The 23,664-nt window shown below is 37.8% G+C and overlaps 1 protein-coding gene across 1 annotated transcript in view; it reads left to right on the forward strand.

Moving 5' to 3' along the window:
* POLR3B (RNA polymerase III subunit B) overlaps positions 1-23,664 on the forward strand; it is a 115,336-nt gene that overhangs the window by 27,900 nt on the left and 63,772 nt on the right. The window contains exons 11-14 of the mRNA XM_052639337.1: positions 5,791-5,910; positions 8,181-8,315; positions 19,266-19,427; positions 22,169-22,369. Coding sequence (XP_052495297.1) covers positions 5,791-5,910; positions 8,181-8,315; positions 19,266-19,427; positions 22,169-22,369 — 618 coding nt within the window. The remainder of the gene's footprint in view (positions 1-5,790; positions 5,911-8,180; positions 8,316-19,265; positions 19,428-22,168; positions 22,370-23,664) is intronic.

A 23,664-nucleotide genomic window follows, 5' to 3' on the forward strand; every position in this document is an offset into this window, starting at 1 on the left:
TCACCATCTGCAGTGATTTTGGAACCCCCCAAAATAAAATCTATCACTGTTTTCCACTGTTTCCCCATCTATTTGCCATGAAGTGATGGGACCAGATGCCATAATCTTAGTTTTCTGAATGTTGAATTTTAAGCCAACTTTTTCACTCTCCTCTTTCACTTTCATCAAGAAGCTCTTTAGTTCTTCACTTTCTGCCATAAGGGTGGTGTCATCTGGATATCTGAGGTTATTGATATTTCTCCCGGCAGTCTTAATTTCAGCTTGTGCTTCTTCCAGTGCAGTGTTTCTCATGATGTACTCTGCATATAAGTTAAGTAAGCAGGGTGACATTATACAGCCTTGATGTATTTTTTTCCCTATTTGGAACCAATCTGTTGTTCTATGTCCAGTTCTAACTGTTGCTTCTTGACCTGCATACAGATTTCTCAGGAAGCAAGTCAGGTGGTCAGGTATTCCCATCTCTTTCAGAATTTTCCACAGTTGATTGTGATCCACACAGTCAAAGGCTTTGGCATAGTCAATAAAGCAGAAATAGATGTTTTTCTGGAACTCCCTTGCTTTTTCGATGATCCAGTGAATGTTGGCAATTTGATCTCTGGTTCCTCTGCCTTTTCTAAATCCAGCTTGAACATCTGGAAGTTCATGGTTCACGTACTGTTGAAGCCTGGCTTGGAGAACTTGGAGCATTACTTTGCTAGTGTGTGAGATGAGTGCAATTGTGCAGCAGTTTGAGCATTCTTTGGCATTGCCTTTCTTTGGGATTGAGATGAAAACTGACCTTTTCCAGTCCTGTGGCCACTGCTGAGTTTTCCAAATTTGCTGGCATATTGAGTGCAGCATTTTCACAGCATCATCTTTTAGGATTTGAAGTAGCTCAACAGGAATTCCATCACCTCCACTAGCTTTGTTCATAGTGATGCTTCCTAAGGTCCACTAGACTTCACATTCCATGATGTCTAGCTCTAGGTGAGTGCGCACACCGTCGTGATTTTTCACTGGGTCATGAAGATCTTTTTTGTATAGTTTTTCTGTGTATTCTTGCCACCTCTTCTTAATATCTTCTGTTTCTGTTAGGTCCATATCATTTCTGTCCTTTATTGTGCCCATCTTAGCATGAAAAGTTCCCTTGGTATCTCTAATTTTCTTAAAGAGATCTCTAGTCTTTCTCATTCTATTATTTTCCTCTATTTCTCTATTTCCTCTGTTTCTTTGTATTGAGGAAGGCTTTCTTATCTCTCCTTGCTATTCTGGGAACTCTGCATTCAAATGGGTATATCTTTCCTTTTCTCCTTTGATATTTGCTTCTCTTTTCATAGCTGTTTATAAGGCCTCCTCACAGAACTTTTGTCTTTTTGCGTTTCTTTTTCTTGGAGATGGTCTTGATCCCTGTTTCCTGTACAATGTCACGAACCTCGGCCCATAGTTTTTCAGGTACTCTATCTATCAGATCTAATACCTTGAATCTATTTGTCACTTCCAAATAGTGACAAATAGTTGTAAGGGATTTGACTTAGGTCATACCTGAATAGTCTAGTGGTTTTCCCTACTTTCTTTAATTTAAGTCTGAATTTGGCAATAAACATTTCATGATCTGAGCCACAGTCAGCTCCCAGTCTTGTTTTTGCTGACTGTATAGGGCTTCTCCATCTTTGGCTGCAAAGAATATAATCAGTCTGATTTCAGTGTTGACCATCTGGTGATGTCCATGTGTAGAGTCTTCTCTTGTGTTGTTGAAAGAGGGTGTTTCCTATGACCGGTGCCGGTACGTTCTCATGGCAAAATTCTGTTAGCCTTTGCCCTGTTCTATTTTTGGTCTTCACGGAAAGTGAACTATTTGGTGAACATGCATCTTCATTATAAACTGAAATTACATTGTAATTATGTGAAGGGAAAATGTCAAATACTTAGGAATTGGCTACATTTGGGGAGATAACACTCTATGCTTTAAAGCTGTGTAATGCCTGGAAGAACAATTTACCTTAATGATAGCCCAATGGATTTAGTGAGATCCAGTGTTTATATTATTGTAAGCATCATCATTGCTGGTCAGATAACTCTTATCATTGTTAAGCTGTTTGAGCAGGAGTGAAACAGTGGGTTGGAAGATCATTCATTTATTCCTCTTAAATAGGTATGACAGAAAATATTGGCTAACTACAAGTTACTAAACTGGAGAAGTTCTTTTAAAAGATGAGAATATGTGATTAGCTAAGAAAGACAAATGTATCTCACGTGAGACAAACAGGAAGTAGAAGTTTGAGATGGCTTGTTCTCTGTGTGCTGGATTAAAGCAAATATTAATTATTTGCAACTGATAAAAGGTTACAGAAGCACAGGTAGTCCAAAATGGTTGATGACTTGAACATATGAGTTAGGGCAACACAAATATTCTATGTTATTCTAAGTAAAGATGTATTACCTTACGTAATGGAACTTTCGACATGGCACTTCAGTAGGTTGTTTAAAGTACATGTTTTGCTTTGCTTTTAATGCCTCCCTTTTTAGTGACTCCTCCAGTTATTCTGCTCATAAAGCCCTTTTGCTGCTACATTTGTCACAGATGTTTTACGTTATCATTGCCAGGGGCTCTGAAAAATGGAGAAGAAATTAGTTACTACCTTTTTGGAAGGAGAGGATACACCAAGGGTAGCATCTTGGCCTGTTTATAAAGCCAACTGGGCTCTTACCCCAGCCCTGACACTGTGTAGCCCTGGCAACTGTATCAGCTATTCTAAGGAAAAGTGACTTTGTGCTGCATCAGAAGGCGCCCCTGTATTCCTATTTCTTCCTCAAGGAAGTGAAGAATCTTTAGTCTCTTTCCCAAGGGAATTGAAAGACCAAAGTAATAAAGACAGCTAAGTTTAGGGAAAACTGAAGTGCCTCTCTATTCCTTGTTCCTACTATCTGCTGACTTGCTTCAATCAGTTGCAGAGTTACTACTGCTTGCTTTGTTACTGCAGCTTGTTTTAAAGGTCTTAGTTTGTCTTACTCTCTGATGGCCTTGTTTTTTTTTTTAAACCAGGAAGTTTCTAGATTTGATCTCCAATCTTAACAGAGATGTTCCATTCAGTTTCAGGGACTATTTTAGTTAGGAATAAAAAAAAAAAAAAAAAAAAAGATGAGAAAATGTCTAGTAAGCAAGACATACAGGTAAGTAGACAGAATACAGTGCGATATGAACACAAATGGAAGTACTCAGTTATTTATATGTACGGAATTAAACAGCAGAGAAAAAGAAGTGGGGTTAGGAAAGGCTTCAAAGAGGAAATGGTACCTGATCTAGGTTTTGAAACATGGAAAAGAAATTTTCCCAGGCAGAAAACTGGCAGCAGGAATTCCAGGATAAAGAATCAGGGATCCCAGTCCTTTCTTATGACTAAATGGAAACCAATGTTTTGGTATTTTTTTAAATGCGTTCCTCTTACAAAATAATAAGAACCACATGACCTTTTCAGACTTTTTTTATGGAAAAATTTCTAGATATAAAAAGTATACAGAATAGTATTATGAACCCCCATGTGCCTGTCACCCAGCTTCAACATGAAAAGCACTTTGCCAGGGACTTCCCTGGTGGTCCAGTGGCTAAGACTCCATGCTCCCAATGCAGGAGACCTGGGTTTAATCCCTGTTCAGGAAACTTGATCCTGCATGTCATAACAAAGATGGAAGATTCCGTGTGGTGTAACTAAGACCTGGTGGAGCTAAATAAATAAATATTAAAAACAGAAAAACTTTGCTATTCTTGTTTCATGTAAAGCTCTGTCTCTGCCTCACCTATTCCTTGGTTAAGTTTTTAAAATTTATTTTTATTTGGGGGAAAAATTGCTTTACAGCATTGTGTTGGTTCCTGCTGAACGGCAACACAAATCAGTCATACGGTTTTTAACATTTCGCTTTTTAGGTAAAGTGTATATACACATATACAAGTCTTAATTGTATACTTTTTATAAGATACAGAATATTTCCATGACCCCTGAAAATTCCCTCATGCCTCTTCTACTCAGTTTCCACCTCCATTCTCGTTTTTCCCCACTTTTGTTATTTTTTTCACCATAGATTAGTTTTGCCTATTCTAGAACTTTAGATAAGGAATTATGCAGTATATACTTCTTGTTTTGTCAGCTTCTTTTGTTGAACATATTGACTTAGATTCATCCAAGTGTTTCCTCATTATGTCGTGTATCCATGTTCTTCATTCCTATTAATTGTTGAGTAGTGTTCCACTGTATGAATATAACACAGTTTGTATCTTTTCCTGTTGACGGACATTTGGTTTGTTTCACTCTTTGGCTGTTATGAATAAAACTGCCATAAACACTCCTGTATAAGTCTCTGCCTAGACAGTTTGGCCATTCTCGTGGATAAATACCTAAGAATAGAATTGCTGGATCAAAATGCAGCTGTGTGGAATAGTACTCAGCCGTTAGAAAGAATGAAATAATGCCTTTGCAGCAACATGGATGGACCTGGAGATTGTCATACTGACTGAAGTAAGTCAGACAGAGAAGGAGAAATATTGTATGGCACCCCATACGTGGAATCGAAAAAGGAATGAATGATGCAAGTGGACTTACAAAACAAAGACTCACAGACTTAGAGAACAAACTTACAGTTGCTGATGGGGAGAAGGATCGGGGAAGAGATAGTTAGGGAGTTTGGGACTGACATGTACACACTGCTATATTTGCAATGGATAACCAGCAAGGTCCTGCTGTATAGTATGTGGAACTCTGCTCAATATTATGTGGCAGTCTGGTTGGGAGGGGAGTTTGGGGGAGAATGGCTACATGTATATGTATGGCTGAGTCCGTTTACTCTTCACCTGAAACTATCACAACAGTGTTAATTGGCTAAACCCCAGCCCAAAATAAAAAATTAAAAAAAAATCAGTTGTGTATGTAACTTTTATCAAGTCAGAACTGCCAGATGTGACAGTACCATTTTGCAGTCCCCTCAGCCATGCCTGAGAGTTCTGGTTGCTTGATGTCCTCACCAACATTCATTATTGTTAGTCTTTGTAACTTTAGCTGTTCCATTTTGTTTTGGTGGTATTTCATTGTGATTTTGATCATGCACTTTCCAGATAACTAATAACGTTGACTACTTTTTGTGTGCTTACTGTCATCCTTTATAGTTGAAATCATGTAAATCTGACTGTTTCAACACTGTTTTCAGCTATTCTAGGTCTTCTGGTTTTCCATAGAAATTTTGAAATCCAGTCAATCTGTGTTTGTTAACAAACCCATCAGGAGTATAATTAACAATAAAAATACATCTTTTGGTCAATCTGGAGAGAATTTTAACAGCAAGCCATCTTTAACTATATTAAATGTTCTAGTCAATGAAAATAGCATAACCCTTAGTTTATTTAGGTTTTGTCTTCTCACAGCAATACTTTGTAGATTTCAGGATAGAAGTCATACATGGTGTGATTCCTTTTTGAGGAGAGAAAGTACTCCCCCTCCCCCCAAAAGAATACTCACCCAAAGTGTTAACTGTCGACAGGATTCTCTTTGGGTGGAGGATTGGTGACCAAAATACTTATCTCCTTTGTATTTGCTAAATTTCCTACAATTGTCCTGTATCAATTTTATAGTAAGAAAACAAATTATAAGAAGAGAACTATTTTGTCATTGGTTTATGACAATTTTTTTTTAAACTAGGACCAATTCAGTTTCCTTTATAAAGGTCCTTGTCTTTTTTGCTTATAGTGTTGTGTATGGGTAGCTACTAATAAATTCTCTCTGATGTCATTCAAACATTATTGTAATATATTCTGTTTTTTAATAGGCATTAAAGTATATAGGGAACAAAGTCAGAAGGCAAAGGATGTGGGGAGGTGGCCCAAAGAAAACCAAAATAGAAGAAGCAAGAGAGCTCCTGGCTTCTACCATTCTGACCCACGTACCAGTGAGTAAATCCTTTGCAATTGTGAATACTGATCATTGTGGGATCCATGAACTTCTGTTTGAGTACAAGTTTACATTAATTGAAGTCTGATTCCATAAGAAAAGAGAGAAGCCTAAAGAGGACTCTCCGATGGACTGCCCTGGAAATAATCTTCCATCATCAACAGTTTATTTGTACTTAGAGAATGTTAGCTATATTATGTCATCATCTGATCATGTGTATTGTCTTGATTTCTCCTTTCAATCCAAAATTTTAGTTTTTTCTTTGATATTCAAATATATATTAGCAATGCTGCTAGATTTCACCTCTGAAGGTCAGACATGGTGTCTTAGATATTTTTAAAGAAATTAAAAACAAGCTTACAGTGCCTTGCCTATATGTGTAACTTTTTGGAAAATTGTGGTAAAACATACAAAAAATAACATGTACTCTTTTTATGTGTATGTTTCTGTGGAGTTATGTACATTCTCACTGTTATGTTACCATCCCTACCATAGATACTTATTAAAATATTAGATGGGCTTATCTTCTAGACCTTGAGCTCACATTGTCCAGTTTCCTTCCCTTAGAATGCAGATGCTCAGGTCCAGAAAAGCTGGATGATTTTTCTTGTCATCCAGCTGGTTAGTGGTCAGAGAGAGCGAGTGAGAATCCCATCTTCTGACCCTTGAACTAGTGCTTAATATTTATTTTTATTAACTTATTATTAAACAGAGTTCAGCCATATTGGCAAGAGTCATTCTTCCCCTACCCTCACTTAATACATATGTACTCTTTCTAAGTTATAAAATTGTTAGACTTATCTTGTTAACCAAATAGTCTGGTTTATGTTGACATTTAGCATGTGTATTATTCACAGATGATCTAATTTAAGAATTGCACACTTTACCTTCAGGGGCTGATTATGAATAATGAAAAGTTGAGGGAACAGTAGAAGTGAACTGTGACCACCTACACACATGAAGATACAACTTTCTTAGTTTGAAACACCTTGTTAGCCAAATAATGCGGGTCTATGACTTTGCCCTTTTGCTGCCATTTGTGTGTGCCCTTGATCTGATTCAGAGAATTAGGAAAGTAAAACAAATTTTATAATATGAATTCTTTATAAGCAAGCCTATGAAATATTCCTTAGAATTGACAGAAACTTAGACTACTCTCAGTACTCATTGTTTGGGATGTAGAGAAAGAATTTACCTACTTATCTAAGATTTTTGTCTGTCCAAATAAACCAGTGCAATGATTTCGCCAGTTTTGATTTAACTTACTGATTGGGCTAGATTCATTTATGTAGATTTCAGTTGTACAAGAGAAAATTGAATAGAACATTTGCAGCAATTTACTTATCAATCTGTTCATTTATTCCATAGATATTTGCTGAGTTCTGACAGTGTTTTAGTCCCATTCCTATTATTTATCACTGCACAGCAAATATTTCCAAAACTTAGTAGCTTGAGATAACTGTTTATTGCTCTCTCTCAGGATTCTCAGGTCGAAGGGGCTCAGTGATAGGGAGGGAGGTTCTTTTTTTTTTTTTTTAATTTTTATTTATTTAGCGGCATCAGGTCTTAGTTGTCGCACATAGCTCTAGAGCACATGGGCCTAGTCGTCATAGCTCACAGGCTTAATTGCATCACGTCATGTGGGATCTTAGTTCCCCAGCCAGAGATCAAACCTGTGTCCCCTGCATTGGAAGGAGGGTTCTTAACCACTGGACCACCAGGGAGGTCCCAGGAAGGAGGTTCTTGACACGAGTCTTATGAAGTTGCAGACAGATAGCAGCTGAGGGTGGAGTCATCCAAAGGCTTGACTGGGCTGAACATCAAAGATGTGTCATGAGTCACATCTCTGACTCCTCACTGCCTTTCCCAGTGGCCCTTTTCTCCCCAGCAGAATGTCCGAGACTTCTCATTTGGTGCTTCAGGACTCTTAAAAGGAAAGAAGTGGAAACTACTAGTTTACAAGCCAACTCAAAGATGGTGATTAACTCCACCTCTTCATAAAGGAATGGCGTGAAACATATAGGGAGGAAAGGAGTTGATGGTGGTCATCTTTGAAGAAAAACTGCCACAAGTATTGAGTACAAAGATGGAAAGTCATCATCTCAGCTTTTAGAAAGTCTATAGACTGCTTGAATTTTTTGAATAAGGAGAATCGTAACAATTCATTTTTTTCTTATTTAAATATTATAGCAGTGGTTATTTTCTTGAGGCACCTTAAATTTTAATGTGTAGAGTCTTAAACATTTTTCTCTAATTTCTGAATTACAGGTTAAAGAATTCAATTTCCGAGCCAAATGTATCTATACTGCAGTGATGGTGAGAAGAGTAATTCTGGCCCAAGGAGATAATAAAGTTGATGACAGAGATTATTATGGTAACAAGAGGTTGGAGTTGGCAGGACAGGTGATTTAACTATTTTATGTCAAATCTTATTTTCCTCAATAAAAGTTAATTTGCTATTCATTTTAGATAGGAGGAAGAAACAGTTGAATGGAATATAGGTTTGTATATTGGAATATAAACATTCATATGTGACTTACTATGTCTTTGACTTAAGAATTTCTTGAACTGTGAAAACTCTTAGCTCTTTAAATATGTTGGTAATGTTACCTATATCGTATCTTTTTTGAGATGTTTATTTACTCTCATTGTGTTTAATGTAGAAAGTGATGTATGATATTAAGTAGTATCATTTACTCAGTTAACAGATGTCTATTAAACTTCTACCATGTGCCAGGCATAGTTATACAAACTGGGTAGAGAGGAAAAATAAGACAGACAAAGGTCCCTTTTCTATCTTGGGGCTTAAAAGAAGTGCCTTGATGTGGTGGTCTCTGTTAACGTCCTACTTAGAGTTTACTAAATTCTTCAGTCTGTAAATTTAGGTCTAACTAAATTTGAGACATTTTTGGAACCTATTTCTTCAAATATCTTTTTTATATTATTCTCTCTTGTCCTTCTAACTCAGATTATCTTGTTTGAGCCTTTGATATTGAGGCTCTGTTAATTTCTTTCCCCCAGTTTAGCTCTCTTCTTCAGGTTGGATAATTTCTATTGATCTATTTTCACGTTCCCTAATTTTTCTTATGTTGTCTGTAACATGCTTATTACACTGATCCAATTAATTTTTTAGTTTAGATGTGGTTGTTTTCAGTTCTAGAAATTTCATTCTGGTACTTTCAGCTTCTGTTTTCTCTACTGAGATTTCTTATTTGTTTATTCATCACAACCATGTTTTCATTTACATCCCCAAACCTTAACAACTGTTTTAGAATTCTGGTCTCATTCCAACAACTCAGTCATCTTAGAATCAATCTCTTGATTAAATCAAGCGCTTAATTAAATATCTCTTTGAAAAAGTGATAAATATTTTAAGCTGAGCCCTCAGACATTCCAGCTGAGACTTGAGAGGAGAATCCAGTCTCACACAACCTCTGGAACTGCATTCTATTAAGAGACCTGCATGAGCAACATATGTCTTCAGGCAGTGCCCTTATTGGAGGAACTGGAAGAAGACCAGTGTTTCTGGAGTGTGAGGTGTGGGGGTGGTGAGAGAGGACATTGGAGAACTAGCATCATATGCCATGGGAAGGGGTTTGGATTTAATTGCTCCTGCAGTAGAGAATCACAAGAGAGTTATAATCAGGGAAGTGACACCATCAATTTCAGTTTAAAAGATCTTATTTGGATCTTTCTTGGAACCTGCCAAGAAAGTCCGGTTAGGAGACTGTGGCAGTATTCCAGATGAGTGATGGTGGCTGGGATCATAACTGCAGGTATTAATTACACGTCTAAAGTGTAAAAACCTGGAATTATAATTGTATCAGTTTTTTCTGAGAAAAAAAATTAACGCCTGGAATACTTGGGAAGTTGTTCGGTCAATGGCTAAAGGCTAACAGGTGGGCTCTTGGCCACCTTCAGATTGACCACAGTTCAGGGGATTGCTTGTGTGTATCCCTGTCACCAACAATCCCATTTTTTTACAGATCTTTATAATTGGAAAAGAAATCTTGATGTTCAACTAGCCCTTTAAAAAAAATGTTGGTTGTTTGGAGGACTAAGGAATGGAGTTGAGAGGGGAGAGAAAAAGACTATCCTGTTGCTTAAAAAATTAGACTTAAAAAGAGGGTTCCCATGTGCAAGAAAACACTGCTTTATAAACAGTGTAAAAACATAAAAGGCATTGTGTTGGCAAAAATGTGTAAAAACAATAGCTGCTAATTTCACACCCCATGGGATGAGGGAGTATGAATGTGCTTCAGCTTTAGATAACAGAGCTGTATCCACTGGCCAGGCGGGTTCACAGAGCCTTCCCTCAGTCTCACTGCCACCAGAGGGCTGGCCGGCTGGCCGCCAATAGCGGTGTTAGCAAAACCTACCGGTTTCAGGCTTAATCTTTGCACCTACCTTTTCTCTTTCGGTAATGTGTTCATTATTTGCTGAGCATTACTCTATTCTTTGTCTGCAGATTTTTTTGTTTCTAATGCAGCTTGCTTTGTATGGGTGAGATACGGAACGGCACCAAAATCCGGCACCCTGGAAAGCCAGGGATTTCCACCCGGTGACAAAAGAATGCCGTCTTGACTTCAGAGATTGCCTAATCCCAGCTGTTCTGATAATGTAATTAAGGCTGCCTAATGTCTTTAATTTTGCAACCAGTTTGTGTGAAAAGGAGAATTTGGCACTCTGAAGGCTTAAACACTAAATAGCAATCTCAAGACGCCTAATTAGAATTCTCTGACATTAAGCTAATTGGTGAAACTGTATTTCAGCAGCTTAACTTCTTTATTAATTTTTTTTTAGCATTTTCATTGAAAATCAATTGATGAGCTGTCAGCATTTTTTCTTAAATATAACTTGCTCTTTAGTGCTCCTGTCTTAGGCAGGCTGAAAGGCCTCATGCCAACAGTGAGAGGTATTGAATATTATAATATCACCAACATTCCGTCCCTTTTCATCATTTTACTCTTGAGCTAAATAATGTGGCTTATTGTGGGAATAGGCCTTGTAGCTTCTTACTGCTCTGTGAACTGGAGCACGTTATTTCTCATGAAGAAATTTGAAGGGTGGAGAAATTTATTAATGAGGCTGTAGTTTTGTTGAGTGTACTCTTACTCTTTACTTGTTTAGTACTGGAGCATTTCCTTGTACTTGAATCAGGCTACACACAAATTCATCTGGGATCCCCAAGAAAACTTTGTTGCAATTTGAGACACAAAAGTCTTAAGTGTAAGGGACTAATTAAAACAGAGCTGAGCTTTTGTGGTTAAAGGTTAAGGGCATTTGCTTCTGTTCAGGATACTTATTCAAGTCCCTTTGCCAGTTTCCACAGGAAGTTGCTGAAATGGGCTTGTCCATCCCTCTCTTCCCCTGCACCTGCTTCCATTCCCATATTCTTTTTCATGAAGGAAACTGCTGGGTCTGAGTGGAAGAAAAGATTAAGCTCTCAGAGGAGGAAGTTTTCTTTTTAGAACACTTCTGACATGGTAAATCAAGGACCCTGGCTTTCCCATCTGCAAAGTTGATTTTGTAGAAAAGTGGAAGGATGTGTCTCTCTTAAGGGAGAAGAGTGTAAAACCACATTCTACCTAGGAAATGCTTTCTTCAACAGTGGCTGGAAGAGAAGACTCATTGGCTTTCATATCTTCTAAATTATGAATCAAAAAACTACCTGTGGGTTGTAAACATTCAAGAATACAGTGTGGAATTTGGAAAATCTTTAGCTTATAAGATTTCCCTGAACTTCAGAATTCCTAAAGTTCAGAATTCCTGAATTATGTAAGGAGTGCATATATAATGTCCTCCGATACTACATTACTATTGTGCTAGGTAGCTTAAATTACATATATATCCAACTGTTTTATTCCTCTATAAAGGAATAAAAAACAAATATAATTGATTTTTCAGGGGAATTTAAGTAGTTGTAATTTTATATTTGATTATTGAAGAAGTATGCCTATTATTTTTTGGTCATAAGCCACGTACTTAGTTTTGTGAACTGTCTATAAGCAGTGTTCTGGTTATGTCTGTTGCTGCATTGTATGGTATCTATTGCAAAACTGAAGACAACCACCATTGTCTTAAGTGGCTTAAGACAGCCACCATTCTGTTATATCTGACGATTTTGTGGGTCAGGAATTCAGGCAAGATCCAGCTGTGTAACTCTTTTGTATCACGTGGAGCTCGATTGGTAGTGTTCTGCTGGAGGTGGTGGGATTCCCAGAAGGCTGGGCTCAGCTCCGTCTTGACCATGCCAGCACTATGACATCAGAGTGGCTCAGGACTCAAGTGAGTTTCCCATGCACAGGAGAATCTGCGTGACCTTAGTGAGTTTGTCTTAAAAGTCACATATTCACTAACTTTATTGAAAAAAAGCAGTCACAGCCGTTGCCTGAATTGGGGCAGTAGGAGGCATCGCAAGCAGAGATTTGGGCAAAGTTTATCTACATAATCTTGGGGTTTTCTCCCAAGATTAAGTGGGTAGTGGATTTGAGGATGTAAATTTTATTTGTGGTTATCTCCTTTCTGTGACTTTACCCTCACTTTCCGGCTACTGTGGTGGCTGGTATCTTCTCCCTCTGATCCTTCAATCCAGTAAGACTGTGGGTCTTTCTCTGAGTTTTAGCTTCTGATGTCACCTGGACCCTTTTTGCTAATGTGTTCTACTCTTAGTTGAAAAGCCTTCAAAATGGACATGCATTTTTGATAAGTATCAAGTTTCCTCCAGTTTCTATCTGTATTTACTCTCCAGTGCTGTCAAATAGTTTTAATATTTTGTCCAGAGTTTATAATTTTTATCAACAAAGGAGTCTGATAGGAGCTGCTCCCATCAATTCTGAAACAGAAGCGTTCTAGTCTATTTTTATGACTTTCCATTCCCCATCCTATTGATTTGTTTTCCATGGTTAACATGGTTTAATATCATTTATTTCTAATTTTTAACATAAAGAGTAAAAGTAAAAATGTCACATATATGTAAGTTATGAAGGTGACAGATCACCTCAAATCCACTACCAGTTTAAGTAATTCTTAATAATTGACCACCAGTTGCCATTTCATTTACTTATATATTTCTTCCATACTCTGTCCTTCTCTTTCTCCTACTATCCTGAATTTGTGTATTTATTGTTTTCTTTTTTATTGTATCATTTATTTAAAAATTTAAAAATATTACAGTATACATTTTGCTTTTTTTTATTGAAGTATAGTTTATTTAGTGTTGTGTTTAAGATGTACAGCAAAGTGATTTAGTTTACGTGTGTGTGTGTGAGTATACTATATTTATAGTCCTTTTCAGATTATTTTCCATTTTAGGTTATTACAAGATACCAAATATAATTCCCTGTGCTATACAGCAGGTCCTTGTTGTTTATCTATTTTATATATTGAGTATGTATCTGTTAATCCTAACTCCTAATTTATCCTCTCCCCACTCTTTCCTTTTTGGTAACCATAAGTTTGTTTTCTGCATCTGTGAGTATATTTCTGTTTTGTAAATAGGTTCATTTGTACCATTATTTTAGATTCCACATGTATCATACGGAGTGAAGTAAGTCAGGCAGAGAAAAACAACTATCGTATGATATCACTTATGTTTAGAATGTTTTAATTTCATTCTTTTACGTGTAGCTGTCCTGTTTTCCCAGCACAACTTATTGAAAAGACTATTTTTTCTCCATTCAGTTCAGTTCAGTGGCTCAGTCGTGTCCGACTCTGCAACCCCATGAATCGCAGCACGCCAGGCCTCCCTGTCCGTCACCAACTCCTGGAGTTCACTCAGACTCACATCCATAGAGTCAGTGATGCCATCCAGCCATCTCATCCTCTGTCGTCCCCTTCTTCTCCTGCCCCCAATCCCTTCCAGCATCAGAGTCTTTTCCAATGAGTCAACTCTTCACATGAGGTGGCCAAAGTACTGGAGTTTCAGCTTTAGCATCATTCCTTCCAAAGAAATCCCAGGGCTGATCTCCTTCAGAATGGATTGGTTGGATCTCCTTGTAGTCCAAGGGACTCTCAAGAGTCTTCTCCAACACCACAGTTCAAAAGCATCAATTCTTCAAGCTCAGCTTTCTTCACAGTCCAACTCTCACATCCATACATGACCACAGGAAAAACCATAGCCTTGACTAGACGAACCTTAGTCGGCAAAGTAATGTCTCTGGTTTTGAATATGCTATCTAGGTTGGTCATAACTTTTCTTCCAAGGAGTAAGTGCCTTTTAATTTCGTGGCTGCAGTCACCATCTGCAGTGATTTTGGAGCCCCCAAAAATTAAGTCTGACACTGTTTCCACTGTTTCCCCATCTGTTTCCCATGAAGTGATGGGACCAGATGCCATTGTGTATTCTTAAATATGTTTGGCTGCACTGCATGACATGTGGGATCTTAGTGCCCCCACCAGGGATCAAACCCACACCCCTTGCACTGGAAGTCTGGAATCATAACCACTGGACTGCCAAGGAAGTTCCCCTATTGTGTATTCTTGCTTCCTTTGTCATAAATTAATTGACCATAAGTGTGTGGGTTTATTTCTGGGCTTTCTGTCCTATTCCAATGATCTCTGTTTTTTATGCTAGTGCCATACTGTTTTGATTATTGTAGCTTTGTAGTATAGTCTGAATTCAAGGAGTCTGATCCCTTCAGCTCTGTTCTTTCTCAACATTGTTTTTTTATTAAAACAGTTCAAAAGTTTCTCTCTTTAAATGTGGTGATTTAGTCGCCAAGTTGTGTTTGACTGTTGTGACCCCATGGACTGTGACCTGCCAGGTTCCTCTGTCCGTGGGATTTTCCAGGCAAGAATAGTGGAGTAGGTTGCCATTTCCTTCTCATTGGGATCTTTCTGACCCAGAAATTGAACCTGGGTCTCTTCCGTTGCAAGCAGATTCGTTACTGACTGAGCTACAAGGGAAGCCCCGTATTTTTTAAATAAAGATTTCTTTAAATTTTTATTTTTGGCTGCACTGGGTCTCTGTTGCTGCACACAGTCTTTCTCTAGTTTTGGTGGGTAGGGCTACTCTCTAGTTGCAGTGCATGGCCTTCTCATCAATGTGGTTTCTCTTGTTGTGGAGTATGAAGTCTAGATGTGCGGGCTTGGTTGCTCCTCAGCATGTGGGATCTTCTGGACCAGGGATGGAGCCCATGCCCCCTGCATTCTCAGGTGGATTCTTAACCGCTGGACCACCAGGGAAGTTCCCTTAGGATTGTTTCGGCTATTTGGGATCTTGTTTCCGTACAAGTTTTTAAATTACTGGTTCTAGGTCTCTGAAAATTGCCATTGGTAATTTGATAGGGATTGCATTGAATCTGTAGTTTGCCTTGGGTAGTATGTTTGTTAACGGTATTGATTCTTCCAGTCTAAGAGCTCAGTATTACTTTTGTATATTGATTCTTCCAGTCTAAGAGCTCAGTATTACTTTTGTATGTTTGAGTTTTATAAGAATAGATTCATATCATATACATTCTTTTGCAACTTTTTTCTTAACATTGTTTTAAAGATTCATCTATATTGTTTCACATCACTGTATTTCACCTTCACATTCAATGTGTAAAGATATGATACATATGATAAATAACCCTTTATCCATCCTACTTATCAAGGCCATTGTATGACTTCTCTTTTTTAAAAAAATTAACCTTCTTATTCATATCTTCTCTTACCCATATGAAAGAGTTTCTGCAAATAGGATTGTCCAGTCATGGAATCAAGTTAAGCCTTCAGCTTGACTGAAGAGTGTCAAACTAGCTTCCCAAGTATTTGTACACTGCATTGTATGTAAGACCTGATGGCCTCTATCCCGTGACTTAGCGTGAAAACTGAAAAATTTTTGTCTTGTCTAGCAGTCTTGCCTGGAAAATCCAAGGACAGAGGAGCCTGGTGGGCTGCAGTCCATGGGGTCGCTAAGAGTCGGACCTGACTGAGCGACTTCACTCTCACTTTTCACTTTAATGCATTGGAGAAGGAAATGGCAGCCCACTCCAGTGTTCTTGCCTGGAGAATCCCAGAGATGGGAGAGCCTGGAGGGCTGGAGTCGACTGAAGCGACTTAGCAGCAGCAGCAGCAGCAGTGGGTGCAAAGTGCTATCTCCTTGTGGGCTTAATTTGCATTTCCTTCATTGCTAATGAAATTGAGTCTTTATGTTTCATATACTTATTGATCGTTTCTGCTTTTCTCTTAAATATCTTTTGTGTTGTTTGTATTTTCCTTATTAATTTTAAGATTTTTTGGGTGTACTTTGGATCCAATTTTTTATGAGTTACATGTGTTGCTGGTATCTTCTTCCAGTCTGAATTATTTTTACTATTATGGGATCTTTTAATTATAGAAGTTTGTCATTTTAATTACATTCAATTTTGTCAGTCCTTTCTTCTTTTCAGTTGTACTTCTTATACTTTAAACTTATGCCTTTGTTATTTGTTCTTTAGTACTCTTGCCTGGAGAATCCCATGGACGGAGGAGCCTGGTAGGCTACAGTCCATGGGGTCGCTAAGAGTCGGACATGACTGAGCGACTTCACTTTCCATCTTCACTTTCATGCATTGGAAAAGGAAATGGCAACCCACTCCAGTGTTCTTGCCTGGAGAATCCCAGGGACGGGGGAGCCTGGTGGGCTGCCGTCTATGGGGTCGCACAGAGTCGGACACGACTGACGCGACTTAGCAGCAGCAGCAGCAGTCTATCTGGAATGGATTTTTGTGTGTAGAGTGAAGTAAGGAAAGGAGTTTCATTTGTTTTTGAAATGAATAACATCTTCCTAGCATTATTTATTTGTAGTCTTTCATTTCTTTACAGATCTAAAGTGCTAAATGCCAAAGTGTCTTTACCATATAACAGATTTTAATATATGTGTTGTTTATTTCTGGACTTTTTGTTCTATTCATTGGTAAGTTTATACATAAATCAATTCACTTGCCTTCTTTTTCAGGACTGTCTGTCTCCTCTAGAGTCTTAGCTTTTCCATATTAATTTTAGAGTTAGCCTCCATTTTCATTAAAAACCTGGGGATTTTGATTAGAGTTGCATTGGAATTATAGATCAATTTGGGGAAAACTAGTAATCTTAAAATAGTCTTTTCATCCATGAATATTTTCTTCATTTATTTAGGTTTTCTTTGATGTCTTTCAATAAAGATTTGTAATTGTCTCCATGAAAGCTTTGCACCTCTTTTGTTAGACTTACTCATTAGTATATTAGGGGTTTATTTTGGTAGATATTTGTAATATAAATATTAATAAGAAAAACCTCAAACCTATATAAAAATTAGCTTCCATGTTTTAATCACACAACTTTGGCTATCATCAATAGAAGTTAATCTGGTTTGATGTCCTCTTCAACTCTTTTCCTACTCGCCCCATTCCACAAATTCAGTTGTTTAAACAAATCCAAACCATCAAATCGTTTTAGCATTTTAAATAATCACATTCTGTAAGTACTTAAAAATGTGTCTCTAAAAGATACAATTTTGAAAAATTGTAACATCATTTTCACACATAAAATTTTTAAAGAATAATTGCTTAATGTCATTAAGCATCAATATCATCACTCATCAAATTTGAGTATTATGTATTCAGATATCCCTGATTTCTTTACATTGTTGTTTAAAGTAGGATTATTCAAATAGAATCCAAACGTGTTTCACATATTTCATTCAGTTGATGTCTCTTAAATTCCTTTTGATCTGTATGTATTCTGTGTGTGTCTGTCTGTCTTTGAAAAAACTGGACCTTTTTTGGTTTTGTTTCTACCCTCTCTCAGTGTGAGTTACCTTTGCCTGGGATCCTCGGCAGAAGGGTTTCCTGCCTTTTCTCCAGTGACTTAAGGGTTTCTTTTCATGTAAGAGGAAGTCCCGGGAAGTAGGTAGAGTTTTGTTGCTTGTTGCAACAAAGGGGTCATTCTCATGTCTTCTTTCTCCTTCCAGTCTTTCCTGAGCACTCGTGGAATGAACTTCTAAGTGTGGATCCTCTCGTGTCTGGAGAGCTGAAGAATTCTAAGCTTCCGCAATAGCTCACATTTGGCATTCTAGCAGTCCTGAAAATTTTAGCTAATTTCTTCTTTTACAGCACACTTCTGCTCTGTCATGTGTCCCATCTCTTCTTGGAGAGGCTTGACACTTTTGCAGTTTAGTTCCCCTGGTTGCCTTACAACTTACCTCTTTGTTAGAGTCAAGAAATTTTATGATTTTGTAGATGATTCATGTTTCTAAAAAAGATTATCAGGGTGGGAAGGATGTTGTCTTGTGGCTTTCTACATTCTGGGTAGAAGCAGAACTTGCAAAATCTTTCTTAAGCTTTCCCCTTCCCCTCCAAGGTGTAATCTCCAACCTGATTTTTATGGTGTTTGTGTCTTTCCTTTTCATTTTGCCTGCTAGTTATCCTTCCTAAACAATATAGCTGATTATTGTGCTGAGTTTTGAACCCTATATAGAGTCACATCATATATATTCTTTTGGGCCTGGCTTCTCTCACTCAATATTATATTTTTAAGACTTAGCTGTGATTTTGTGGACAGTTATTTTTTGTCCATTTTCAATGCTCTGTAGTATTCTGTTATATGAATATACTACAATTTGTCTAACTAAATAGTACTTGTATGGTATCCAGTTTTTAACTGATACAAATAGTGCTGCTTTCAACATCTTGTACATGTACCATGATGCACATAAAGACATTTTTGTAGGGTAGTGATTCTCAAGGGTACCCTTCCCCCACCAGCAACAGTGGCATTCTTAGAAACTTGTTAGAAATGAAAACTTTGGGGTTCTACCGTAGACTTATGGAATCAGATACCAGAGGGGTATGGCCAGCAATTTGTGTTTTAATAATCCCTCAATGTGATTACATGCAGGTTAAAGTTTGAGAACCATGGCTATAGAGGATGTACTTATGAGAGGAACTTTGGGGCCTAGGGATGGGCAGATAACTACAAGCTGATTGTTAGTGGTTATACAGTTCACATTTTTACCAGTGATGCAGGAAGGTTCAAATGGCACCCATCCTTGGTGCTGTCAGAACTTTTAACATTAATTCTTCTCCCCTGATCTTTTGTGGGTTTTAATAGTCTTTATTTGTAAAGTTAAAAATTAGGTCAGTGGAAACTTCGTCTGGGAGTGGCTGGTCTAAATGTCTTTGAATGCAGGGATTAGGTCATAATCTTTGCTCATATTTTCAACACCAAGCATAGTGATAAGCACATAGATAAGTACATGTTTATCATGTTGAATTTTTAAAATGTGTTTTTCCCAGTTTTAAGCAGTTTTGCCATCGGTTTTTATAAACAAAGTTTAGTAAAGACCTAAAATTTAGTAAATAAGATAGTGATGCATTTTGAAAGTTCACCATATACTTTTTTTTTCTTTAGCTTTTATCTCTTCTTTTTGAAGATTTGTTCAAAAAATTTAATTCTGAAATGAAGAAGATTGCAGATCAGGTGATTCCTAAACAAAGAGCAGCCCAGTTTGACGTTGTGAAACATATGCGTCAGGACCAGATTACCAATGGCATGGTGAATGCCATTTCAACCGTAAGTCTTGATCCCTCGGGCACAGTTTTGTAACTTATTCGTACATCTGTTCAGTGGGAAATTTAAAGTATTTTGAGAATCTAGGTGGGGGGGGGGAATTTATAATACACATATATATTTATTTGAGGATGCTACAAGTCACAAGTTTTCTTCTTCGAAATAGTCTGCAGTTGAAATCAGTAGAAATTTTGCTGCTATATGACTGTATTGCCAAATTATAGTTCCTGTTACAATTTACTGAGGCAATAAGGAAATAGATACACTCTTCCATAAAGGAAAATATCTTTCAGTTTAACTGTTAATAACCATTCTTTGAATGGATACTTTCCCCCATTTTTTATGTAATAAAGCTGACATATTGCAAGTAGGTTCACTAATGACAACTTTTGTCTGGAACATTGTAAAATGTTTCATTGCATTGTAGGTTCACAGTCTTCAAAGGGCTCTCAGCTGTTCTCATGTGAGCAGTGAATTCAGGCCTCAGCAGCTGCTGTGTATTCAGGGCCTCTGGCTGTTCATCAGGGGTTATCAGATAGGTTTTTGCTCCCTTTCTTAAAGCGTAACATCTATAGGTCTATCTGATAAAGTCTGGTTCACGTTTTGTATGCCAGACATAAAATTAGTTTTATGGATGGGATTTGGTCCCAACAAAAGAAGAGTATATCAGCAGCTGACTTGCCACCCTGTCTGACTTGAGAAATGTGCAGCAGGTCTGTGTGAGCACCCCCGCCGTGACAGCTCCATCCAGACTGCAGGGGGCCCGGCCTCTGTGCCTCTCTGGGCCCGTCATAGTCATGGGGCCCAAACTTGTCTGGAAGATGATCCCTGGATATTTGAAAAGAAGCCTTCAAAGAGCACTCGAACACACTTCTGTTAGAGTGACTTTTCCTTGTTTTCTGACGCTTTATTTTCAGGTCAGAATAGCTGTTTTGAGTACTTCTATTGCCCCCAGATGACACCTTATTAACTCTGGGAGCAGACTGCTTATTGGGAGAATCAGTAGTGGGCCTTGCTGTGGGTGCACGCCAATCTGTAGGCAACTGGAAAAAGATGGGTCAGTTGGTGAGACTTCATCTTCCAGTGCAGGGGGTATGGGTTCAATTCCTGGTCAGGGACCTAACATCCCACATGTCTAGTGGCCAAAAAACCAAAAATATAGAACAGAAGCAATATTGTAACAAATTCAATAAAGACCTTAAAGGTGGTCCACATAAAAAAATCTTAAAAATTGTGAGTGTTGTCATATGTAGAATATTTTGAACAAATACATTTTCTCAGAGGAGCAGTTTTAGACCCTTTGTCTGTTTCTCCTCTCTCCCTTTTAAAAAAAAGAATATTGGAAAAAATTATCTTGCTGAATGTTTTGACTTCATCCCCATCTATTTCTTCTTTGCCAGCAGCTGCTTAGTTCTGTGCTGAGTGTTTATCTTCCTTGCTCTTTTTGGTCTTGAATCAGTTTACTGGGTTCATTCTCATTCAGAGCATACAAGGAGTTAACTGAATGAGCAGTATGAGGAGTTAACTTGTGAGATAGACATGTTTGCTGTTTCTCTGCTTTGTAATGCATTGTTTCTTCTCAGGTTTTAGCTTTTTTCCACTCTATCAAAACTCAAGTTTTTGAAGTGATAGATCTTTGCTGTAATAGTGACTAAACCTTAGTTTGTGAGGAGCTCCTCTGAAGTCACGTATTTAAATTCAAACAGATGAATTTTTCTACTGGGAAGGATTTTAATCTGGGATCTGGGAATCCGCCCCTGAAATTGAATTAAAAATTTGTTTTTGTGGTCCTGTGTGCATTTTTCTCACGAGAACAGTCATAGCTTTCATCAGATTATCAAAAGGAAAATGAAGAACCACTATTTAGCAGGTGTAATTTTCTTCCCTTTTGAATCAGAAATACTGAATCAATCATTTTTTGACATTTTATTTTCTACTTTGTTTTTTCTTTGCATACTATTTTCTGTTAATTCTTGTTACCATGAGTTGAAAATTTGATTCCTAACCTTGATCTTTAAATTATCCTTGAGAATATTTAATGTGTACAATTAATGCTTCTGTAAAATAATATATTTAATGTATTTCAGTTCTTTTAATGCATTTAAAGTAAATTTAAGGCTTAAGATTTATTTCATATAAATCTATTTTAAGATTGACATGATAACCAAAGAAGATATATTTATTAATGTGAATATGTACAATTTTTAGCCTTGATTAATAAGCCTATACTTATTCATTTCCCCTGATAACTGCTATTAGAGACTTTTTTTTTCTATTGCTATATTTTTCTCTAATTAAAACTAATTTTGGAAGGCATCCAAATAATGGCACATTCCAACATGAAATTATCTCTTTGAGCTTCAGGCTCATTTTACCTTAAATATGTGTAGAAATTGGTAGTTTTCTATTGGTTAGCTTATTGCTTCCAGTGAAAATCTCTGGTTGAACTGGCTTGTTTAGAATGTGATTAGTTCTTTAGAAAAATACCTGCTCTGATGTGATAATGTCAATCCATTGAAGCATTCTGAGGTGGTTGCTAGATATAGGTAATATTCATTAAATTCCTAGAAAACCCCAGTGAGTAACTTGGCTAGATTTTAATTGTGATTTTTGATTTCTGAATATATATCATGACTCTAATTTCACAAATAAGCAGTTCCTATGCAGAGCCTCTCAGAATGACTGCAGGGTGGCAGGCAGCACAAGCGGTCTGAGGTAGTCTCATGTCTCCCCTCTCTCTTCAGGGCAATTGGTCTCTAAAGAGATTTAAAATGGATCGCCAGGGCGTGACTCAGGTGCTGTCTCGCTTGTCATATATATCTGCACTGGGCATGATGACGAGAATCTCTTCCCAGTTCGAAAAAACAAGAAAAGTGAGCGGTCCTCGATCCCTCCAGCCATCGCAGTGGGGCATGCTGTGCCCTTCAGACACTCCTGAAGGAGAGGTAAGGTCCCTGAGGGTCTCCGCTGTGTCAGAGGTAATGGCTCTTCTGCTCCTGCCCTGTTCCCCCAGGCTGTATCCTCGCTGGGGTCCGCCATTTATCTGCCAGAGAAGTGTTGATGCAGCCTGTGAGAACATCAGTGTCATTCCCAAACAGTACCTCCAGAAGCCTTTGATTTATTATTAATAGCTCACCTAAAGAGGGGATTCCCTGGTGGCCCAGAGGTGAAGAATCTGCCTGCAATACGGGAGACCTAGGTTCAATCCTTGGGTTGGTAAGGTATCCTGGAAAAGGGTATGGCCACCCACTGTAGTATTCTTGCCTAGAGAATTCCATGGACAGAGAAGCCTGGCAGGGTACAGTCCAGGGGTTGCAAAAGACTCAGACATGACTGAGTAACACTTTTACTTTCTTTTCTCACCTAAAGAGACATATGGGCCGAATTTTCTTGCTTGTTTTATTTTATCCCAAGAGTCAAACCACTCAATGACTAAGGGATAAGAATAGGAAGAAAAATTGGGAGACTCACCACCTTTGCTCAGGAGGAGCTCTTTTTAAACAACTCCTTATTTTCCTTGACTCTTCTTAGAGGACATCAAAGTGACAACTGCAGCCATCCAGAAGCATACAGTCCAAGACTTAAAGTGGATTCCTGCTTTCTTATATAGGAACCGTAAGCAGTTACCTGAACACTAAACCAAGGAGTTTAAATTGGTTTACAAGACACCAGCTACTTCCTGTGTCATGGCTCTTTCTCCTTTGGGTTAGCTATCAGTGGTTTCACTTGATCTTATTCCTTCTAGCTTGTAAACTTCTGGTGGAAGGAACCATGTTAGGTTCACCACTGTATCCCAGGCTCCTTAGTCCAGAGCCTCATTCTGAGTAGAGGTCCCATAAATATATGCTGAATGAATAAATGACTTAATTAGGGCAAGTAAAAGATGTATGTTCCAAAGTATAGGAATTTGTTATGACTTGGGAGAGGTAAAAAATAGAAGTCCATACAGGGTTATAATTTTTGGAAATTACCATTGTTCTCGTAATTTATTTTAAACCATATGGAAAGTCATGCTAAAATTGTGCCACTTATCAAATTTGCCTAGTCTATGCATCTTGAGCTTTGGGACACCAAGTTCCCCAGAGCTTGCTTCAGCTAATCTCATAAAGATACTGTTTTGTGTATCACTACAGAAGATGGTTTTTAAGAATTAAAGATGTAATCTTTAAATATCACATGTGTCTCAAGTGGCTTTTTTTTTCTTAATTTGTCATATTAAGTCCTTCTTTATGTTTGCTTT

This window comes from Budorcas taxicolor, chromosome 5 (genome assembly GCF_023091745.1).
Source record: "Budorcas taxicolor isolate Tak-1 chromosome 5, Takin1.1, whole genome shotgun sequence".
NCBI classification, from domain to species: domain Eukaryota; kingdom Metazoa; phylum Chordata; class Mammalia; order Artiodactyla; family Bovidae; genus Budorcas; species Budorcas taxicolor.